At 34.1% G+C, this 25,443-nt stretch overlaps 2 protein-coding genes across 2 annotated transcripts; one reads left to right on the top strand and one right to left on the bottom strand.

Moving 5' to 3' along the window:
- Nucleotides 1–347: 347 nt before the first annotated feature.
- LOC118969656 (olfactory receptor 5V1-like) lies at nucleotides 348–1,289 on the bottom strand. Its single transcript, XM_037004155.2, has one exon. It carries the CDS (start codon nucleotides 1,287–1,289, stop codon nucleotides 348–350), a length of 942 nt encoding a protein of 313 aa, XP_036860050.2.
- Nucleotides 1,290–16,720: 15,431 nt separating this feature from the next.
- LOC108409920 (olfactory receptor 5V1-like) lies at nucleotides 16,721–25,085 on the top strand. Its single transcript, XM_037005206.2, has 2 exons — nucleotides 16,721–17,632; nucleotides 25,074–25,085. The coding sequence occupies exons 1-2, from the start codon at nucleotides 16,721–16,723 to the stop codon at nucleotides 25,083–25,085; spliced, it is 924 nt and encodes a 307-aa protein (XP_036861101.2).
- Nucleotides 25,086–25,443: the final 358 nt, after the last annotated feature.

Raw genomic sequence — 25,443 nt, forward strand, 5'->3', positions numbered from 1 at the left:
AAAAATTAATAATGGTATTGGTATAGCTATGGTTATGGGTATGGATGTGAACATAAATCCAAATTAACTGAGAAGGCTCAGTTTATCTTTCTATATTAGTGTTCTCTGCTATTCGTGAAAATTCCTGTTATGGGATGATATACATTAAGTTTCCACTAGATTGAGATAGACATATACATACATACATATGTAGACTAACAGATGAAATTTATGTCTATCTATGCATCTGTATAAATTTCAATGTGCCTTTAAATATTTATTCTGTGTCAATTAAAATTATTTTATATGAATTCTTCCTATAAATTTATTCTAAATGAGTATTGAGTCATTAATTTTTACTCTTACACTCACTGTAAACATGCACAGTGACATAAGACCCTGCTGAGTGCCCTTTTCACCTCTGTGTTCCTCAAGCTGTAGATCATGGGGTTTAGCATTGGGGTGACAACCCCATAGAGCATGGCAATGAGTCTGTCCCTGTCTGGGGAGTGGTGACTTGAAGAGGGACGAATGTAGGTGAAGATGGCTGTGCCATAGAATAAACAGACCACCAGGAGGTGGGAGGCACATGTGGAAAAGGCTTTGCGCTTCCCTTCCACTGACTGGATCTTTAGGATGGTGGATATGATGTATACATAAGAGATGAAGGTGGTTAGGAAGGCACCAATTCCCGAGATACCTGCTACCACTAAAACAAGCATTTCTGCCATGTAGGTGGATGAGCAGGAGAGGGCCACCACTGGGGGGATGTCACAGTAGTACTGGTTAACCCGATTGGACTTGCAGAAAGACAGGCGGAAGGTGGACACTGTGTGGAGGAGGGAATTGAGAAACCCTGCTGCCCAGGTCCCACCTATAAGCTGGGCACAGTGAGCCTTGGTCATGATGAGGGTGTAACGGAGGGGGAAGCAGATGGCCACGTACCGGTCATAAGCCATGACAGCGAGAAGGAAGACTTCAGTCCCTGCCAGGGCCACCAGGAAATAAAGCTGCAAAGCACAGCCCAGGAAGGAAATGCTGTGATCCCCAGTCAAGAGATTGTCCAGCATCTTGGGGACAGTAGCTGATGGGCAGAATATGTCTAAGAGGGACAGATTGGCCAGGAAGTAATACATGGGAGTGTGCAGCGTTTTCTCCATCCCGATGGCCAAGAGAATGGCCCCATTTCCCACCAAAGTGACCTGATAGGTGACGGCAAAGACCACAAAGAGAGGATAGCGCACCTCGGGGAGGTCAGAGAGCCCCGCGAGGACAAAGTGAGTCACGGGGGTGAGATTGTAGCCTTCCATCTCCTCTCTCCACAGTAGTGTCTCTGGAGGGAAGGAAGGCAAAAAAATGGGTTGTAGACAAAAGCCAAGGGGACTATTGATTAAAAATTTGGTAAATCACTCTTGCATGGCTGATGATGATATGGTAGCCATTTTTAATTAGAGATCCCAACTATTAGAACTACTATTAAAAACACCTACTCATTTCATGTCGTTTTTGGAATACTAATCTTCAGTTCTTTACAATAAGTCAGCCCTCTGAGACCCTAAGGAAATGTTTAAATATTCATCTTCTCAGTAAAAATTCTTGTGAGCCTTTTACCAATATTTGGGATTTCACAATTCAGTGAGAGCTACTTCTGTGTTCTTCACACCTAGTTGGTCATTTACCTTATTTTCCTTTGTAGTATCTCAGCAAGATAATTTTATGCACTATCTTAATTTTAAGTAACTCAAAGGCAGAAGCTATGTATTTTACAAGGTATATAATTTTTTAATATACTTCTTTCACAATATTTTATTGGCTTTAGTTGTACAACAGAGTGACTCAATAGTAACACACATAGTAAGTGTAGATCCCCTGTTACCATACCACAATATTACAATATTATAGGTTATATTCTCTATTTGTACTTCCATTCCTATGACTAATTCATTTTATAATTTGAAGTTTTACTTCCTTATCCCTTTCACAATTTCTGCCATTTTCCCACCTCCTGATTTCACTTATATGTACAACACAAACCCCACTAAATAATAAATAAATACATCTTATTTAATATTAATAACTGTTAGCAACTAGTAGATATAGACATATAACAAAAGAGTAATTATTTGTGTGTGTAGAAGAATTAATGTTGTGTCTTCTGCTTAGACAAAGTATATATGTTCATAATAATACATATGGAAATGCTTTTATGTCTTAGAATTTTAATCATTTGACTATTAATTTTAACAGGTATTTTCCAGAATTAGTATAGTTTGATAAATTTAAATAGTCTATAAAATTTAACAAAACAAAACAGAAATAGACTCATAAACAGAAAATAGACTGTTGGTTATCATGATAGGCAAGTGAAATAGTTGCAGATAATAAAGAGTCACAGACTTCAATTAATTTAGTCACAGGGATGAAAATACAGCATAGGTAATATAACTAATAATATAGCAATATATTTATGGTGACCTGTGATAACTACACTTACTGTGATGAGCATTTCTTAAAGTGTACAATTGTTGGATCACTTTGTTGTTTTCTGAAATCAACATAATACTGTTAATCATCTATATTTCAATACAGGTTTTTAGGAATAAAGGAGGAATAAAATGGTTGCTAGTGTCTAAATGTGAATGAAACTAAATACAAATATATTCACATAACACTCAAAACCCACTCTCCTCAAAACAAACATTTCAACATGTCTGTATTCAAGGAAATATGAGACCACAAACATCATGGGTGATTGAAGCTCTTGTTCATATCAACTCCTTTAATTTTTAAATTGCTTTTGTATATATTTAAAAAGTCCTCATAATCATAAATGCAAGACTATGAAAACAACCTAGCTGAAGGTCTCAAAATCCATACTTCTGTGGATGGTTCTGTCACATTGAAAAAAAACCATATGATTTTTAGTATCAGACATGGATGATGGAGATAGAGGAAGATGATTAGATAATAAAATGCAAACTTCATTTTCAATGGTTCCCCTCCACATTTATTTTGTCTACTGGAATTTACTAATGATACATTTGCTCAGATAAAATGTATAGTATAAGTAATACAAATTATATATAATGATTTATTTTTACAAATGGAATGAAATCATTTTCTACCAGCTTTCTTTAATGCAACATTTCTTTGTATCTCTTTTCTTTCTTCCTTCCTTCCTCCTGTCTTTCTGTTTTTTGAAACTTGCAGAACTCATTTTGGTTGGCAATCTTTTTAAAATCTTACTTTATCTGATTTAGCTTATAAGACTCCTAAACTATTGTATATCTACCTTAGGGCTACTTCCCCTTAACTTTATTTAAGTGAAATATAGTTAATCTACAATGTTATATTAGTCTCTGTGTCTAACATAGTGTTTTGACAATTCCATACTTTGCTAAATGCTCACCATGATAAATGTAGATAATATCTGTAGGTAGTATCATACAAACATTTCACAATATTTTTTACTATATTCCCTGTGCTGTACTTTTATCCCTGTGCCTAATTTATTTTATAATTGGAAGCCTGCACCTCTTTACCCCCTTCACCCACTTTGACCACCCTCCCATCCCTCTTCCCCATGTGCTATTTAATGGAGGAACTCTGATGTTACTTGTGGGATGATTTTATTCTTTCCTCAATCCGCAGCAGGTCTGGGTCATGTGTGGGAGGGAAAGAAAATGTATTTCATGATGTCAAAGTTGTGAAATTTAGAAAAGAAAATGACTATAATAACCACAAAGTGCTTGGATATCATTATTCATTCAGCAGGTTTTTAGTGAGTGAATTAAAATGTTTGAAACAAAAACAATCTACCTTGTCAATTTACATGTCAATTCACAAATTCTCAAATGTCAAAATTCTACAGAGCAATACAATTTCATTTTTCTACATCTTTACAAATTCATTTTCTGAAAATATTTTAGAAAGTTTTGAAATTTTTCAAGGTACTTTCTATTACAAGAAAAATTAATATCTTGATACATTAAATATTAAGTTCTACTTGAAATGCTCATTTTACTTTAAATCTCTACTTATTAATTTGACTCTTGGTTTTACAAGGATTATTAGAAATAAACCGAAACATTCTCAGAAATACATAAGTTAGTTCTATATCAGGTTATATAATCAATATGCATTATTTCAAATAATATACTACTCTAAATTTTGTACTTTGTTGCCTTAATTTTAAATCAAACTTCTGTTCTTGGCATAAAATGTGCAGAGTTTGTTCATTTGGGGAGAAAACTTGTGTTCACATTAACAGCACCTTTCTTGTGAATCAAATATAATGAAACAGGTGTTTGCCACTTCATTAGAAAGAAAAGGGTGATAGTATTCTTAATAATGCATTAAAGAAGTTCTATAGTGCTCCTTATTAACCCGAGAGTGATAGCAAATATAATGAAGACTCAGAGAAATCCTTACGAAGAGTAATTACTCACCTTCTTTGTGAGACTAATTGGTGTAACTGTATTCATATATGTATATGAAGAATACATGTTAAAATCAGTTGCTTTTTCTTTTCATAAACAGTCCAGCATAAGGAGAGTTATAGCAAGGGATATATGGCAAAGATTATGTTCCTCTTGGAAATTATCCATAAAACAAGCTCTTGTATGTACATAACTTACCAATTTGTATGTGGTCAAATCTGAATGGAACTTATAAGAAGCCTTTTCCTTTAGTAAATAGTTACTTCAAGGATCTGCTATTGAGAGAAAAAGAACATTAATTAATGAAGCAAAATTAATCACTGATTAGTCTTGGACCATAAGATAATAAAAATTTTATAATTATTTTGTCAATATCACAGATAATTACATATTAAATTGCTTTAAAAATAGGAGGATGTTCTTACTAAATCTATATTTCTAAAGATGTTTATATTCTTCCTTTTGAAAAACTCAGTGGATTGATTGCTTATAATGTAATAAAAATGTCTTTCTGTTATTATTGATTTATTATAAAGCTAATATCTCTTTTTGATTTGCAACATTTTTCCTGTTGTTAGGTCTCATGGACTAGTTTTCTAGGGAACATACATTCACATCTATGGTTCAGAAGAATTCATTTGACACAGCAGAATTCTATAAACAGGATTTTGGATATGTACCTGACTGGGCATGTACAATATTTAAGGCTCTAGTTAGATAATTTCAGGCATTAATTTATACATCAACTATCCAAAATTTTTTATTATTCCCTTTGTCTTACCCATTTGATAGTCAATGTTAACTATTTCTGAAATGTATATATTTTTATACCATATTAACATCTTTACAAACACCTACTTATTTATCTTAGCTTAAAAAGTCCAGAAATTAAGACACCTGTATTGTCTTTTCAGTTTCACAGTACTCACTACTGATATAAAGCATTAAAAAAAAATTGAAATGGTCTAATCAATAAAAGGAAACATCAACATTCAAACTGAAATCTCATGTATATATTGGATGAATGTTGTAATTTATTCTAAAGTTGATATTATAGCCATATTCCCCTTAGGGAGTAAAAATAGTAATGAGGACTCTAGAGAGAATACTCTTATCTTCATAAATTACTACCAACCTAATGGGAAGAATTTTTTAATAATAATAGGCACTTATTTTATGTTTGGTCAAGTTAATGTAAATTTTAAAAAGCTGAACTCTACAGGAGTGAAAATTTTGTTTGTTGTAATGTAGGGTTAGATTTATCAAAGGATGTTCAAGAATTGAATTTCAATATAAAAATAAAGAGTAAAGTAATGCTTTTTTTGTGTAATCATCTAAATCATTCTTCCAAATTATAATTATACCATAGACTTATAAAAATTTGCATTTTTCATTGTTAGACAAGTAAACTTTAGTACAAGTTTTATGCATTATTATGCATGTTTCTACTGTTTAGACTATGCACATGAAAGGTTTTGTTACAATCCTTCAGGCTCAAATTGAGTGCAATTACAAACTTATTTCCACCTATAATTGCTGACTATTTTTCTACCAGAATGATGGATTAATGTAAAAAATTTATATCTATGAATTTTAAGAATAGATACATGTAGATCAAGCAATATATGTGCATTTAGTGAGTTCAAGTGAAGGGTACATAGATGTCCATTATACCATTCCAATTTTCTGTAATTGGATAAATGTTCAAAATAAAATATTAGGAAAAATTGAAACATGAACATACAAAAGACATTGAGAAACATGAATTTCACAGTGCAGCTCCGTGCCCACATTTCCACTCAGTCTTTCCCATGGCTGTGAAACTCTGCTTTACCCACTGTTTCCACTGAGAAACACTCTATTTCTGATTATACCAAATATAGATCTATATGGGCATCTATGTGAGCCATTTTTCATTTTTTTAATTTATTTATTCACACATTAATTTGAAACCTCTTTTTAGATCTTTAAATTTTTTCTATTGAAGTTATTAAACAGATTTTAACTTCATTTAGTGTTTTAGGTTACCTGTTAGGCCTACGGGCAACAGAAGTGGATACTGGGTTATAACCAGAAAATCCCTGTATATTTCTTTCTACATCTTTCAAATCCACTTTTCCTCTCCATTGCTAACATTTGCTTGATTATTGTGTTATTTGAAAATAATAATAGCCATTAATCAAAGAATGCCCCTGAAAAATATTGCTTAACCAACATAAAGAATATTGTCAATGGTTTTATGGTATCTTTCTACATTGATAGATGATAACTGCACTAGTTAGATGAGGATTTAACAATGTATATAATTGTCAAATATGTTGTATACTTGAAACCAGTGTTTGAACTATTTTTTTACTGGTGGTGTGTTTACTTTTTCCTCAGTGGTAAGTGTGCTTTGTAGTTTTAGGGAACAGTCCCTTGTCAGCTATGTCTTTTGAAAATATTTTCTCCTAATTCATGGCTTGTCTTCTCATTATCTTGACATTGTCTTTTGGAGAGCAGATGTTTAAATTTTAATAAAGTTGTGCTTACAACTACTACTTTCTTGGATTGTGCCTTTGCTGTTGTTAGATCATTGAATTTTAATTTTGATAAAGTATGTTTTTTCAGTCATTTTATAAATTTTTCTTTGGTGTCATTTTAGGCATTCTCTGTAATCAGGTAGTTAAGATTTTATTTGTGCTTTCTTTATAGAGTGTTGTAATTTTATGATTTATTTTCTCAATTAATTTGATAACCAGTCTCCATTAAATTGCTTTATTGTATCTTTCTCAATGAACAAATGACCACATGTGCATGGATCTTTTTCTGGACTATGTACATGTGTCCAGTGACCTATTTCTATATCCATTCACTAATACCCCAAAGTTTTAATTGTACCCTCATAGTAAGTCTGAAATTGGATAGACTGATACATCCAAACTTTTTATTTTTTGAATTATTTCTTATATTAGATTTTCTCTGTCCAGTCCACATAAGCATTACTGTCAGTTTGTCTAGATGTATAAAAATCCAGTTGTGAATTGACTGTAACTATGAGAAAAGCATAGATTAATAGGATAAGAAATAAAATCTTTATTGTGTTTTCTTACAGTCTATCAACATGGTATGTCTTTCTGTTTAATTAATTGTTTCATATCTTTTACTGATATTTGGAGGTTTCCATCATACTGATCCTGAACCTATTTACATAATTACCTGATATTTCAATTAGCTTTGGAGTTATCGTCAACTGTAATGTTTGCCTACCAAATTCTTATTGCTACCAAGGAGAAATATAATGCACTTTCATGTTTAAGACCTATGTCCTGTGACTTTACTAAACTGACACTAATTCTAGGAGGTAATTTTGGTGCAGATTTCTCTTGATTGTTTTACATTGAAAGTCACATTATCTCAGAACATGCACATTTATATTCTTTATAATTCTATGGTTTTGTTTATAGTTCTAATATTATTAAATTGCTAGGACATATACTACACACTGTTCAATGCGGTTCATAGGGATTGACATCCTTACCTTGTTCCTTATTCTAGTATTTAGGTATTCATCTATTATTTAGTCTATCTGCAATAAGTCTGAAATTAAATGTAGTTGTTTTCATGTAAATGATATTTGTCACCTTCTGTATGCTGATGGATATGATTTGCTCATTGTTGAGGACATTTGTGCCTATACTTCTCATAGCTATTGTATGTTAACTTTTATGGTACTTTGTGGAATTTTTGTATTCAAAGAGAGCAACATGTTGTCATAATTCTCATATTTCACATACTTTTGACTTATTCTTCTGCTACTAGTAAAATAAAGTTCTCTTATTTTAAGTTATCATGAAATTCCTTTGAAAATACATAGATAATGCAGGGTAATTTTCTCATCTTATGGTCAGTCGTGCCATATAAGATCACAGTGTCATGGAATTGACATCTCATCATATTCACAGGTTTCAGTGATAGACACAGAAATTTGAGGGAGAATTTTCAGAATATTCCTACCACTAATTCAAAATTACATATGTACTACTATGCTTATTGTGACATAATTTACAATAACAAGATATGGAAGAAATATATGTCCTTTGATAAATGAATGTAAGAAGAAAATAAGGGATGTGTTCAACTCAACAATATAAAATAAATCAATATTGTCATTTGCAGTAAAATAGGTGGACCTAGAGAGTATGTCAATTTAAATAAGTCAAATAGGAAAAGACAAATACCACATGATTTAACTTATATGTGGAACCAAAAAACAACAAACGAAACAGAAATAGACTAATGAACACAAAGAACAGTCTGTATAGTCTGAGCAGGGGGTTGGGGAGTCTGCCGAAATCGGTGAAGAGAATGAAAAGGTACCGCATTCTGATCATAAAATAAATTCATCACAAGAATGGAAATAAAGCATGGGAAATAAAGTCAGTATTCTAATTCTGTTGTCTATTGACAGAAAACTACACTTTTCATGGTGAACATTAACGTGCATATATATATATGTGTGTGTGTGTGTGTGTGTGTGTGTGTGTTAAATCATTATGTTGCACATCTGAAATCAGTATGCTATTGTGTATCAATTATATTTCAATAAGGATATAACAAAACTAAAAGGAATATTTCTTTGCAAGACATACGTTCATTTTTTCACAGATATCCTCGAAATAGTATTTTTCCATTTTAAGTTGAATGTAGAATTTTACCTAAAACTAAGCCATTTTACTTATCTCTCTGTGTTTTTCTGTTTTTAATATATAACCATTGTAAACCTACAGAAGAGACTTTAGCTCTTGAATTTTATCAACAACCTTATTTCAAAGAACTCAAGCAAATATAATCTCTTTAGCTTTTCTGCCACTCTTCATTTCTTCTATTATTCCATGTTAATTTTTGATAAAATTTCCCATTTGTTTCAAATAATTTTGCAATTGTTTTACAATAAGTCTTCTCATGATGAATAATTTTCCTTTATATGGGAGTGTTTCATTTTATTTTCATTCCTGATGGTTATTGGCACATTGTCAGTCACCAGGGAAATGCAAACCAAAGCACAGGAGCTCTAACCTCACGCCACTTAGAGTGGCCACTGTCTAAAAGACAGGAAATAACAAGCATTGGTGAGGATGTGGGGAAAAGTGAGTCTTCCTGCACTGCTGGCGGGAATGTAAATTGATGCAGACACTATGGAAAGAAATATGGAGAGTTCTAAGCAACTAAAAATAGAAATTCCATATGACTCAGTAAGTCTACTTCCAGGTATTTATGAAAAGAATTCAAAATCCCTGTTTCACAATGATATGTGCATCCCTGTGTTTATTTCTGTGTTGTTTACAATAGCCAGTATATGGAAGCAACCTAAGTTAAGCATCCATAACCAGATTAATGAATAAAGAAGAGGTGGTACATATACACAATGGAATATTATTCATCCATAAAAAAGAAAAAAATCCTGCCATTTGCAACCATATGGATGGATGCAGAAAGTATTATGCTATATGAAATAAACCAGGTGGATAAAGGGAAATACCATATGATATCACTTATGTATGAAATTGAAAAAAAAAAGAAATCAAAATTAAAATAAAAGTAGATTTATAGACACCGAGAGAGGTCTGGAAGTTACCATGGGGGAGAGGTTAGTGTGGGTGGGTAGTGTGGGTGAGGCAGATAAATAGGCCCAAAATCTCAATCATAAGTTGATCACAAGTTGGAAGTCCAGTATGCAGAAGACAGTGATTCTTTAACATCTTCCTATGTTGACACATAGTAAGCGTACTAGTTGGGATGAGGTTTTAATAGTGGATTTAACTGTAGAATCATTGTATTGCATAATTGAAATCAATATAATATTTTATTTCTGCTATAGTTTAATGAAAATAAATTAGAAAGAAATCACCCAGTATTCCAGTATAAACTAAATGACACAATTAAAAAAATGGATAGTCACTTCACTGATCTGATAAATGGCAAGGAAAAGAAGATGTTCAGGATCAATAGACATGGAAATGCAAATCAAGGTTACATATGGAACCAGCAGTAAAATACAACATAGTGACCATATCAAATGGGTCTGAGGATGAACAACTGAGTCTCTCATGCACTGCTGGTGGCAATGTAAAATACTGTAACTAATCTGAAAAATTTGGTCACTTTCTAATACAGTAAACATATACTCATGACCCAGAAATCATAGCCCTAGCTTTTTTGGAGAAGTATAAAATTATATATACCAATCTGTATGCAATATCAATCAATAGCCATTTATTTGGAATCATCAAAATCAGGAAATAATACAAATGTTCTTCAAAGATACATATATAAAAAATTACTGCTTGGCTATAAAAATTTACTACAATATGTGCAATAATTTGTATGAAATCCAGAAGAATTACACTGAGTGAAACAAGCAACATGAGTTTATGTTTCCATACTCTTTTTATGTACTTTTATTTTAATAGTGATTTTAATAGTGAAAAGTGTTATCATTTCTTAAACAAGAATTGTAACGTTAATGTTCCATTCACTGAGGGAGAAATTCAGAGAAACAGGACCAAAAAACTAAGAGTTGAATATATAATCATAGATAAGGAACTATTTATGAACAATGAAATGCTAAATCATAGATGCATAAAAGCAATTATTTTGACAATATACAAATATTAACATATTACAAATAAGAATGTAGTGCTCAATTTCCTACCTTGTTTACTATTATGACAAGGAATATACACATATCAAATTTGCTATATTGCATCAACTTGAACTTTTTATAAGATTGACCATGTAAGTACAAGATAATGGAACTTGTACCCATTATTCTGGATGTCTTTTTTGCTGATGAGGTTTGCATAGATAATTCTACCTCTCCAACCATAAGCCCATCATTAAAAAGAGAATAAATATTAGTGGACAACTCATAATTTACTAAAATAACAAATGAAAAGTCAGACTAAAGGAGATTGTAATGTGTTACATAAGCCTGATGGTTAATCAAATACTTCTGCCTGGATATTAATATATACAGTTTAAAATTAAATATATATGTATAAGCATATGTATGTATATAGAGAGCATGCTAATTTTTTAGTATAAGTATTTGAGTAAGAACTTAGAATATATGCAGGTCTTGACACTGCTGGTCGCTTTACAAAGATTTGACTCAAATGAAAACTGTATGTCCAGGACTCCTTGACATCTGAAGGTGTCCAGATAACACAACCTTTTCAAATATAGATTAATTAGAAATTTTTAGAACTGCTTCCACAAAGCATTCTTCCAAGGGTCTCAGTGCAGCTCACATGCCCTTCCCTCCTTGCAGGTGTCAGGACCCGGATGCAATGACTGGGGGTGCCGTCCACTGATTGCAAACGTTTGGAGCTACAGTGGATGGGTGCAGGGATGGATGCAGCTGCCAAGCTTGCTTTGATTCCTGAGAATTAGAGCCACGTGCTTAGAATGCTGAGGAGAAACCTACGGGAGCCCAGGTGCCCGGTCATATTTGATGGTGGAATCTCACCTATTTCTTTACTGTGAAGGAAAATCTCTAATTTTGCTTCAGCCACATTTTTTATGGGTGTGTTTTGATTCAAAGTTATGGTTTCCAAGGAATGCAGTAGTCAAGCAACTTCCAACAAAGGAGAGAAAAAGAGGATTTGAGAGGATAGCGGAGAAAATATATAGGCAGTTCCTGATTATAATAGGGTACCCATTTCTATTGTCGTAAGTTGTAAAAGGTGAAGGTAACAGAAAAAGCAATTGAAGTTAAAATCTATTTCATAAAGTACAGTAGAAACCATGTAAAAACATAAAAAAGACTACAAATCTTCTAATGTATCAGTAGAGAAATTTAAAATAAAAGAAAAATGGTTAACATAGGATGCCCATTTAGCTGAATTATTTGGAGTAAATGGAAATAGCATGTTTCCAGATGAAAATACAGGGTAAATTTTAGAATTTTACAATCACAGGGAGATCGAATTGGAAATAGGGGCAAGAGGCTGGATTGTGAAACACATTTTTGTCAGTGTAATTTTTATGTTCATGTTTTATTTCTTCCTAATGTTTTATCTTGAACAGTTACACAGTTATAGAAAAATTGGAATGGCAAAATACACCATTTTGCCATAGGACATCTATACTCCCTTCGCCCAAACTCACTAAATGCACATATACATTGTATCATCTGCACACATGTATTTTTAAGTGAATATAAACTAGTTTTACATTAAATAATTATTCTGATAGAAAACAACTTAAGTATTATACTTTACAGGTTGAGATAAGTTTGAAGTTGTGCTCAATTTGACCTGAAGGGTTGTAACAAAACTCCATTTGGATAGTCCTAATGATATAAAGATATGTAATAATGAGTAAAGGTTGTGTTACAGTTTACTTGTCTGGCATGACAAATACAAATTTTTACAAGTGGATGGTATAATTATATTTTGAAAGAATGATTTAGCTGATTACAGAAAAAATGTCATAACATTATTTTACTATTTACTTTTATCTTGCAATTCAATTCTTGAATATCCTTTGTTAAATTTTACCTAGACAGTTACAACAAACAAAACTTTACTCTTCTGTAATTTAGCTTTCTTTCAATTTATGTTAAATTGAATAAGTATAAAATAAGTAAGTGCTTATTATTAGAATATTCTAAGTGCCAATTATTAGGGTGGTAAAAATTTGCATTTTTGTTATTGTTTTTTTCTAAGAAAAACATGGGTACTATAAAAAATAAGTTGCAATATTCACACTGTATGTGGGTGAGGAGTTTGCTTTACCTTTGGTTCCTCTTTTCCTTTAGACAGATTATTTTACTTTCCCTCTTGAATGTTTTTATTGGGAATGAGCTCTCTGAAAAGGCAATGAAAGTGTGAAGTAAATTCTGCACTTTTTAAGCTAAAATCAATAATTTGATATTGGTCAAGATGTTAGTATGGTATTAAAATGTATACCTTGGATAAATTAGTTAAAATTTAATACTAAACAGGGAAGATAAAGGTTGTGTAATTTCTACTATTACAGTGTGTGTGTGTGTGTAAATAAATGCTTATAATTGTTTAAATTCAGCCCTAGAAATTGTGCATCCACATGCAAGTGTGTATCCAGATCCTCTGGCTGTGAAGTTCTCCTGTATCAAATGGATTCTCTGACCCGAAGACCTAAATGTGTGTCCCCTAAAATATTGGTCCATGAGACCTAACAGGCAGTAAGGATGCAACAAAGCAGGAAGAGTGATGAAATTTAGGACATTTTTGACTGCTTTAAATGATTACTTATCTATCCACTGGGTTAAAGAGGAAGGATATGCATTTCTTCTTTATCAATAGAGCCTTAATAAGAAACACCTTCCTGTGCATAATTTTTAATGTAATTTTATTTGATATTACTATACTAAAGAAATAATATTTTAACTATCTTAAAAAATTCAAGATTTATCAGAGATTATTTTTGCTTGATTAACTAATTTACTTTTTCTCCATATAGCGAATCCAAGAAGTAAACATTTGATAAAAGAACAGAGTTTCAGATGAGGTTCATTTCATTTTAAACGCAGGCAAAGGGTAAGGTATATAATTAAGAAAGCTGTTCTCTGGATAGTATCCATGAGAGAGCTAATCTTGACGAAATTTAATATTTAATGCCTCAAGACATTAATTTTCTTGTAATAGTACCTTTTAAAATTTCATAAATTTACTACAACATTTTCTTAAACTGAATATATAAAGATGTAGAAAACTGAAATTGTGCTTCTGTAGAGCCTTGATCTTTGTGAACTGACAGGGTCGATGTTTTTTGTTTCACACTTTCTAATTCACTCACTAAACACCCACTGATTGAATAATTATATCCAAGTACATTGATGTTAGTATAACCATTTTCTTTCCTAAATTTCATGACTTTAATATCATGAAAATACTTTCTATTTTTCTCGGAAGCATGGTACAGATCTTGGCTATGTGAAGGAAGAGTAAAATCATCCCACAATAACATCAGAGATTCTTATTAAATATTGCATGGGGAAGAGGGGTGGGAGTGTGGTCAGAGTGAGTCAAGGAGAGACAGAGGTGCAGGCTTCCAATTATAAAATAAATTAGCCATGGGATGAGAGTAAAGTATATGGAATATAATAAATGGTATTGTGGAATACTTGTATATTATCTACAAATAGTATCTACATTTTTCATGGTGAGCATTTAGCAAAGTATAACATTGTCAGATCACTATGTTGTACACTGAAAACAATATAAAGTGTACACTAACTATATTTCAACTAGGTAAGGCTAAGGAGCAGTAGCCCTCAGGTAGCTATTCAAGATTTTATTAGTTTTATGTAATAAATAAGAAATAGTAAAATTTTTTAAAAGATTGACATCCAGAATAATTTCTGCAGTTTTCAAAAGACAGACAGACTGGCAGAAAGGCTGTGAGAAGGGAAGATACCAAGAAAGACTAGAAAGGAAAAGAAAAGAAGGAAGGATATAAAGAAATTCTGCATTACAAAAAACATGATTGATAATAATTTGATTCATCTGTATGAATAAATCTTTACAGATAATTTGTATCGTTTATATTATACATTTAATCTTACCATATATATTGTTAATATTTTCCAGTAGATAAAATAAGTATGGAGGTTGAACCACTGAAAATGTTTATATTTTATTTTATAATCATCTTACTTTTTTTCTATTATGCACATGTGGTATTTAAAAAATACAATTTTCAAAGTGACAGAAGAATATATAGAAGTAATGATTTTTAGACCTTCAGTTAAAATTATTGTAAGTACAAATGTAATTCAAACATTAAATTGTCTTAGTAAGAACAAGGGCTTCAATCATATAAAATTTTGTACCTTCGTATACCCTTGAATAATTACACGTATGATGACATTTGTTTTAAGGACAATGGGATTTGAATATTATGTGAATATATTTGTTTCTACTTCCACTCACACTTAGACACTACTGACCTAGTTTTATTTGATTTCTTAATTTAATGTTTTAAAGAAATATTGATGAGATTCAATATTATGTTGGTTTCACAGGAACACCCAAGTGACCCAAAAATTGTGCCCATGACCAAATGTTCACCACGGTGAGCGCAGCTCCTGTGTCCTCACGGAATTATATGACAGTATTGTGAACTCTACTGCCTGTGCCGTGCCTCCATCTCTATGATTAAATTATCTTATTATTTAAAGTTTGTATGTCTCATCCTACACATATTTACATCTGCATCGCCAGTGGTAAGCAGCAATCTGTTCTGCTTATGAGTCTGTTTGTTTTCTTAGTTTACGTTTTATAAGATAATTAAAATTTTTAAAAATACAGTCATTCTAGACATGTTAAAATTCATACTTCAATGAATAGGATTCTAATTTATAAAAGCATTTCCATATTTATTCTCACCAATACATTTTGTGTAAGCAGGAGACACACTACTCATTCTTTTCACACAAAAAATTTTGGTTATTATTCTTTTTTATATGTCTGCTCATTGCTACCAGCTATTAAAATATATACCAATATTTATTTGTTATTGTTTGTGGCCTTTTTTTGTACATATAAGTGAAATCAGGGGGTAGGAGGAGGACTGAAAAAGGTGAAGGGGATACAAACTTACAAACCTCAAATTATAAAATGAATTATTTATAGGAATGGAAGTGCAACATAGAGAATATGACCAATAATACAGCAATATTGGGGTAACAGGGGGATCTACATTTACTCTGGCAAGCACCTTGTATTGTGTGTAATTATTGACTCACTTTGTTATACATCTAATATGAACATAATATTGTATAAAAAGTATATTGCAAAAAAATTATATACCTTGGAAAATACATAGCTTCTGCCTTAGAGGTGCTTAGAATTGAGATAGTGCATAAAATTATACATGGGGGGGGTGAGATACTACAAAGCAAAATAAGTAAATGACCAAGTAGGTGTGAAGAAAACACAGGTAGCTCTCACTGAATTGTGAAATCCCAAACACTGGGGATAGGTCCACAATGATTTTTACTGAGAAGATGAATTGTTAAACGTCTTCTCAGGGTCTCAGAGGGCTTCCTTAGTGAGAGGATCTGAAGATGAATATTGAAAGAAACAGCATGAAATCAGAAGATGATTTTAACAACAGTTATAATAATTGGAATCTTTAATTAAATAAGGCTAACATATTCATCACCAACCACACACAGTATTTTTCAAATTTCTAATAAATAGTTCCCTTGTTTTTTCTCTAACCTGTGCTTGTTGACTTCCTTCCCTCCAGAAAGACACCGGTGGAGAGAGGGGATGGACGGCTACAATCTCACCCCCGTGACTCACTTTATCCTCGCGGGGCTCTCTGACCTCCCTGAGGTACGCTATCCTCTCTTTCTGGTCTTTGTCATCACCTACCAGGTCACCTTGGTGGGAAACAGGGCCATTCTCTTGGCCATCGGGACAGAGAAGAAGCTGCGCACACCCATGTATTACTTTCTGGCCAATCTGTCCCTCTTAGACATATTCTGCCCATCAGCTACCATCCCCAAGATGCTGGACAACCTCCTGACTGGGAATCACAGCATTTCCTTCCTGGGCTGTGCTTTGCAGCTTTATTTCCTGGTGGCCCTGACGGGGACTAAGGTCTTCCTTCTCGCTGCCACGGCTTATGATCGCTACGTGGCCATCTGCTTCCCCCTCCGTTACACCCTCATCATGACAAAAGGTCACTGTGCACAGCTAGCAGCTGGGACCTGGGCAACAGGGTTTCTCAATTCCCTCCTCCACACAGTGTCCACCTTCCGATTGTCTTTCTGCAAGTCTAATCGGGTTAACCAGTACTATTGTGACATCCCCCAACTAGTGGCTCTCTCCAGCTCATCCACCTACACGGTAGAAATGCTTGTTTTCATCATAGGAGGTATCTTGGCAATCAGTGCCTTCCTAATTACCATCATCTCTTACATTTACATCATATCCACCATCCTAAAGATTCAGTCTGTGGAAGGGAAGCAGAAAGCCTTCTCCACATGGGCCTCCCACCTCCTGGTGGTCTGTTTGTTCTGTGTCACAGCCATCTTCACCTACATTCGTCCCTCTTCAAGTCACCACTCCCTAGACAGGGACAGACTCATCGCCATGCTCTACGGGGTTATCACCTCAATGCTAAACCCCATGATTTACAGCTTGAGGAACACAGAGGTGAAAGGGGCACTCGGCAGGGTCTTATGTCATAGACCATGTTTACATTAATTGTACACTAACAGAATGAGTCAATATTCATTTTAGAATACATTGATGAGAAGAATTTATAGAAATAATTTTTATTTGATACTGAATAAATACCTACATATACACTGTATTTTATAAACATGCAAGCATACAGATAACTTTAATCATACCTATCTGTATGGGTATATGTCTATCTCTCTCAAAGGGGAACTTAAAAATGTATTGTCTCCAAACGGACATTTCCATAAGTAGCAGAGAACATTAATTACACTATTTTAAGATGTATAACATGAGCCCATCTTTAAGTTAACTTGGGTCTTTGTTCATGTCTATATCCATATCTATAGCTATACCTATACCATCTTCATTTTTATATTCACTTTAAATCTATATCTAAGCATCTATCTATGATGTTTATTTTATTTCTTTGCCTCTTGTGATAGACTGCCTATGCTGATAAGTCTCCAGAATATTATCACTTCCCTTATCCTGCCTTTCAATTTTGGCTTCTGCTTATTGTTTAGATCTCTGCTTTTCTCTTTTTTAAGATAACCCTGTCCATTCTCAGATCTACCTGTCTCTCCAAGAAGAGGACTTACTTTCTCTATCTCTGATTTAGTTATCTAATTTAGCTCACTATATTATTGTCTTCTTAACTTTATATTTTCAAAACTGAAAGTAACATCTTCTAACACACATACACACACACACACACACACACACACACACACCTTATCAGCTTCCATGTATTTTTCATACCAGTTGTTCCCAATTACACAGACTAAAATATCTGAAATTGGACTATGCCTCAAAGACTAGCCCTTCTGTTCAGTTTGATTAGAGATTGATTAGAGAGCTGCTGGTTCTGACGGGATGGTGCACCTTTCTTACTTCATACCGTTTCCCTGTTATCTCTAGAAATAGGAATTTTCTCTGTTCACTAGCACTTATGTGATTCTTTATTTTATCTACAATCATGGATCATTTTCTCCAGAGGTTTCCTCAATCTGGGGATCCCAGTTACCTTCCAGATTTAGTCTCCAGTCAGATGGTCTCTCTCTGCATTTCCAATTCTCTTTTCACCTTGGGATTCAATATCTTCTCTCCTTTTCTTTTCTGTGTTCTGTCCTTCCTTTATCAATACTGAATTGTTCTTACATTATCAAAGACATCCTGTTAACTCCTTCTGTGGACTGTAATTAATTTTCCAAGTCATTTTCAAATCTTTATGAAATGATTGCCTCATCATATGTACTTGTACCACATTAGCTAGGCTGTGTGGACGTCTCCTGCCATGCTTCTGAAACAATTCATTTCCCAAAGCTCAGCATTGCCCTGAAATACATCATCTGCAGCATTCCAGGTCTCTTCATAGTAGTGGCAGGTCAACTGTATGTCATTTGATTTTATACAGTGGGAAAATCCATATAGTCCAGAGGAATGAAATAAAGTAATAGTACTACTTTAGTATTATAAATCTTATATTTGTTTTGTTTTCTCATTTTATTTCCTATCATAGAGTTTGCATGTGGTATGAAGGAATCCATTCCACATCGTATAAAATAATGCATTAATATTTTTAAATATATTGCCATATAAAATTGAATAAAATCTTAAAAAGTCAACCATTTGCTTATTTTAGTTTCCTAATACTCAAATATTTGTTTAGTATTTCACCCCTTATTAGAATGTAACACTCTTTGAACAACCACCCTGGAACCTAATTCTGACTTATCTTCTCATCTTTGAAATTTAAGATCATCTGAGAAAAGCAGACCCAATTCATTGACAAATTCCTGAACAAATTCTCATTTGACATTTCTGGCACTTGAACAGCCATGTGGATGCATATTCAAGTGTCAAACAGTCCCCCTGTAAATAACAAGACACACTAGACAGTTGATGAATTCTTTGTTTTAGTAACTATTATGTATCTATAATATGGCATTTTATGTTGACTACTTTAAAACTAGACTGACAGCAACCATAATACATGAAAGAGGCATCAGGAAGTCAGAAATATAAAAGGAATAAACCTGCTGGCAGTGGGGTATGTAGGACTCAGCAACAAAATGATGGCATCGGCTCTAAATCCAAAGAAACCATCATTTCAGTTGGCTGCTGCGGCTGCTGGCTGAGCGCTGCTTCTTCAACCCCAGAACAGGGGCGTGCGGTTGCCATGGCGTCCTGTAGCCAGGCAGACACGTTATTACTCTTGTACTTGGGTCTGTTGTATTCTGGGTACAAACCCTGACATATCTGGGTTGCTGAGCAAACCACTCTAGATCGGTGATGTGCTGGAGGGTGACCGAGATGTTACAGTTCAGTATCTAGATGTTCCATTCTCAATCCAATGTAAATTCAAATTACATATTATTCCCAGGAATTTGTTAATTAGTAGCATTTTAATTTGTTTCCAGAGTGCTGGCAGAAATGATGTGGTATGTGTAAAGGATTGCCCTGATGAAGACTTTCTCTCTCAAAAAATAATTTCTATTGTTGATAGCATTTTATCCTTTCAAATTTATTGTTTACGGGAACAGTATCATATGGAGTGATAGACAGAGTAGATGGAAGGAGCAACTCCAAAGAACAGAGGGAGGAGGGGAAATATGTACCTGCAGGAGAAGAAACGGAAATTTTCACAGTTCTATACTAAATATTTCAACATCAAAGCTGATGCTCTTGGTGATTTTAATGTCTTTCCCTACTAGAATATGGACATGACAAACACCTGTGCTGTTTCTTAACATGAATTGTCTTGGTAACTTAAAAATAAGATAAGATTCTCCCATCAGAATGTTTTATGAATCATTATATATCCTAGGACTTAACAGAGATAAAACTATGAACACAAAAATATGAACTGAAAAAAATTATGTACTCATCAGTTTAAAAGCAATAACAAATGAATTTTCCTAATGAAAACTAAGTAAATTGCATTTAGCACTGGGATTTGGAAGAGTAATGGATGTGGACATTCAAATCAGACAATGTGGCATTCAGGTCATCTCCCTTGGGCATAAATGGAGCGGGATGTACAGTCCTACTTGCATTAGGATGCAGACTCTCCATGTCACCCCCCCCCCAAAAAAAACAGTGAAGACTTCTGATTCAAAAACAAAATAAAAAAAGGTAAAGAAATTGGTCTCCAGTTAAGAGACCAAACAGCAAAATAACATAGAGAGCTTTATATTGTGAGTGACATTCTTACTGGCAATTCATGTGACAACTGCTGTCTGTCTTGTCCCCAAATTAAGGTTACTATTCAAAATATAAACCGAAGTATAAAAAGCACACACACACACGCACACACATCAGGGAAGCCGAAAGGCAGATTACTCCCATGTAAACACCACTTGATTTTCTTAGTTCCTGGTCCCTGCACCTGACTAATTAAAACTCCACTTTCCTAAATTCCAGATCAGCGTCTCCAGTAGTATTGTTATTTCTCAGTTAAAAATAGCTTTAGATTTCCATAAGTTGGAAAAATTATATTTAAAGTGGGGAAAACATAGTGGATTACTGATAAATTTTATATTTTGTTCACTTTTGTATTTAAAAGCTGGATTATCTGAGATTTTACCCAACAAATATGGATCAAAAAGTGAGAAAATTTCTTCTTAACTATCTAAACTCAATCTCACTGGCGATTTCTGGGCAACACCTACAAGTCTCTCAGTTGCTTCACCCAGGGAGCAATGTACTCATTATTGGCCCTATTTGTCGTTGGGAGAAGTATTTTCCTAGGGGCACTGAATCCCCAGTTTGTGCTAACAATGCAACAAGCATGTTCATAGGATTAGATGCAACTCCCTGAATGATACCCACTGGGATTATATTAAGAGGTCATCATGTTGAAGCAGAAAGGTGAACATACGTGGATGTGGGCAAGGGGTCAACAGCTTCCAAATCAGCATCAACCATCATTGTATGTGTCAGGAATTGCAGATTAAAACCACAATGACAAACCATTACATTTCTACCCAAAATGTCAAATTTAATGACATTTTGATATGTGATACATGTTGTGCAGGATCTGAAGCAAACTGAATTTTCATATGCCTCTGGTGAGAAATATATTGATAACCAATAACTTCGAATATATGCTTATCGTAAATCAACAATTTCACCCTTGTACTTACCCAACTGAAATACCTCCATGTGGGTTACAAACACATTCCCAAGGATGTTGAGAAACAGCGTCACTTGTAAAGGGGAGATGGTAATCATTTCCGATGTTCATCAACATCAGAATGGAGAAATGCATTTTGGCACATTCATACAGGGAAATAACAAACAGCAATTAAAATGATAGACACAGAACTAATGAAACAATTTGTGTTTGGGTTAAAAAGTTTTATTATGAACACCTCAATGTGTTTATGCACTTGTCTTTACTTGAATGGCATTTTATTATTAAAAACTTTGAAGAAATAAAACCATCCTCTATACAGTTCATACAAAAGGATAGGTCAAATGATGAACTTTGGTGTCACCTCGCTTTGTCAAAGTCATTTACCTCATATTGGAGCTCCAACCTTAACTGTTGAGCATTCAGTGCCCAAAATTGACATTCTGGATACCATATATGATATCTTCACTAAGTTCTACTATCAGGTGTGCCAATGTCCAAAGCAAACATGTGGATTTTCTGGATTCCATCCATACATTGCAAATTTCCATGATATCAAGGGTCAATTATTGCAGACAACAGGATAGAGCATATAACCAAACGGGGTTCCCAGGCAGGAAACTTCCGTGGTACCACAGTGTTGTCATGCAACACCTGGCGACCACCCTTCCTCGTTTGATAAATGTCTCAAAAAGCTGAGAGGAGGTGTCAGACTGTTCACCTATCCAGGGCATTCTTCAGATTACATTAGATAAAGGGACAGTAGGAGCAGCCAATGGAATCTTGTAGCACAGCTCAGGTCTATTCCACTTTACCTGTACCACCGCACAACAGTTGCCATAGTGACAGAGTAACAAGTGTGCAAGAACATTCCTGGTTTCTCTTGGAAAAATGCAGCCTTAAGTAAGTAACTAGGGAGTGAATGGAGGAGATATTTGATGATTCTGGAAATTAAACAGTAATAGGGAAATTTTGAGATGTACACCAGAAATTGAACTAACAATGAGACAGCAGTAAGTTTTGAAATAAGAATGATGATAAAATACAAGAGTTTGAATTTGTCCCATTGGTTTGCAATGGTTGCAAATATAAAAACATAGAAAAAAACACATAAATAGAGATAATTCAAATGGCTTATTTATTGGTCAAATTCTATATTCTACTTAAAATTGAAAAATATTGATTCCAGGTTATCTGTGAAAAAAATGAGTGTATGTTGTTGTGTTAGGAAATATTCCCTTTAGTTTTGTTATATATTGAGATATACTTGATGTCTGATACATTAATTTCATATGTACAACACAGTGATTTAACACACACACACACACACACACACACATATATATATATACATATATATTCTTAAATATTCACCACGCTAAGTGTAGTTACCTCTCTACATACAAAGAAATTAGAACATTATTGACTTTATTTCCCATGCTTTATTTCCATTTTTGTGACTAATTTATTTTGTAATAAGAACGTACTTTATTCTCTTCACCAATTCTCCAGTCTCTATCCCACTGACTGTGATGCCCACACAAACACTGCTGTCCTTCTCCTTTATGTACTGAAAGGCAGATGCTCCCATATGTCATGTGCTCCGCTTTGAAATACTGACCTTGCTGTGTATTTTGTGGTGTTAGAATCCACAGTCCTGTGATGGAAGTTTAAAATAGTGATTCCAGGCTGTAACCCTGAGGTGGGGCAGAGACTTGGGAGAGGCAACACGATGAACTTTTCCTGCCTGTGAGGAAAATTGCTGAGATATAAACAGTATAGTAAGAGTAGGAAGACCTCCATTTTACGAGTAAGGTTCCATGTTAAAAAGCAGAGTTGAGAAGTAAGATCCCTAACATATTCTCTGGTAATCAGACAATAGCCCAACAGCCTATCTTAAGGCAGAGCAGGCAGTCTTAACTGACATGTCCCCACTGCTTGAGGGTAACCACTATCTTGGAGAAGAACAGGACGAATGAATTCCTTGTGTTGACTTTATTTAACAGAATTTGATGAAAGACTAATAACAGAGGAGAGCGGACACGGTGTCTCAGCAGAGATAAGCATTCTGGGACCACTTAGCAAGTCTGCACCCCTGGCCCTTTTCCACATTCCTAAAAATCCTCAACTGCCTATAAATTCCCTAGACAGTGCACCACCACAGACTCGCTTGTCCCCTCCTGGTATGCGCCAGGAGCTCTGTCCTCTCACTTTATCTCTAAATAAAAGCCTCTCCCTGGCTTTCCTATCCTGCATATTTGCAAAATTCACTCTTCAGCTCCCTGCACAAGAACGCTGGCATCAGCATCTGGCCACCCTCCAGCACATCACCGATCCAAGCAGTTTGCTCGGTCACACAGAAATGTCAGGATTTGCACAGAATGCAGGAGACCCAAATACAAGAGAAGTAACACATCTGCCTGGCTATAGGATGCCATGGCAACTGCGCACCCCTGTTCTAGCATAGAGGAAGCAGTGCTCAGCAAGCAGCAACAGCAGCCAACTGAAATAACTGTTTCTTTGAATTTAGAGCTGGTGCGGCCATTTTTGTTGCCATGTCCTACATACCCCACTGCCACCAGGTTTAGTCCTTCTAGCTTCCATCCAACTTCCTGGTGCCTCTTTCATGTATGATTGCTGTCAGTCTAGTTTTACAGTGAACAACATAAAATGACAAGTTATAGAGACATACTAATAAGCAAAACAAAAAATTCATCCACCTTTCTGGTGTATTTTGTCATCTACAGGGGGACTATTTTGCACTTGAATATGCATCCACATGGCTGCTCAAGTGCCAGATACAGCAAAAGAATTTGTTTAGGAATTTGTCAAGTAATTGGGTCAGGTTTTCTCAGATTATCTTAAATTTCAAAGAAGAGAATATAGGTCAGAATTAGATTCCAGGGTGACTGTTAAACACAGTTATAACAGCAAGATCACAAAGAGTGTTACATTCTAATAAGGGGTGAAACACCGAACAAATATTTGAGTATTTGGATTCTAAAATAAATAAATGATTGTTTTTTCAAGATTTTATTCAATTTTATACAGTAATCTATTTAACAAAATCCTGCATTATTATTTTATAAAATGAGGACTGTGTTTTTCATACCATATGAAAACTATATGACAGATAATGAAAAAAACACAAAACAAGTACAAGATTTATAATACTAAAGTAGTACTATTACTTTATTTCCTTCCTCAGACCTCTATGGATTTTCCCACTGTATAAAATCAAATGACAGGGAGAATGGAAAAATCACGATGGACCCCACAAACAAAAAGAATTATTAGAGAATACTATGAAAACGTATATGCTCACAAGCTAAAAAACCTAGAACAAATGGACAACATCCTATAAAAATATAACCTTCCAAGACTGACCAAGGAAGAAACAGAAAATCTAAACAGACCAATTACCAGGAACAAGATTGAAGCGGTAATCAAAAAATTACCCAAGAGCAAAACCCCCTGGCCAGATGGAATTACCACGGAATTTTATCAGACATACAGAGAAGACATAACACCCATTCTCCTTAAAGTTTTCCAAAAATAGAAGAGGAGTGAATACTCCCAAACTCATTCTATGAAGCCAGCATCACCCTAATACCAAAACCAGGCAAAGACCCCACCAAAAAAGAAAATTACAGACCAATATCCCTGA

This window comes from Manis javanica, chromosome 14 (genome assembly GCF_040802235.1).
Source record: "Manis javanica isolate MJ-LG chromosome 14, MJ_LKY, whole genome shotgun sequence".
NCBI classification, from domain to species: domain Eukaryota; kingdom Metazoa; phylum Chordata; class Mammalia; order Pholidota; family Manidae; genus Manis; species Manis javanica.

Bases quoted from the DNA above. Each gene is read 5' to 3' on its own strand.
- LOC118969656 (XM_037004155.2), bottom strand. From the start codon at position 1,289: ATGGAAGGCTACAATCTCACCCCCGTGACTCACTTTGTCCTCGCGGGG.
- LOC108409920 (XM_037005206.2), top strand. From the start codon at position 16,721: ATGGACGGCTACAATCTCACCCCCGTGACTCACTTTATCCTCGCGGGG.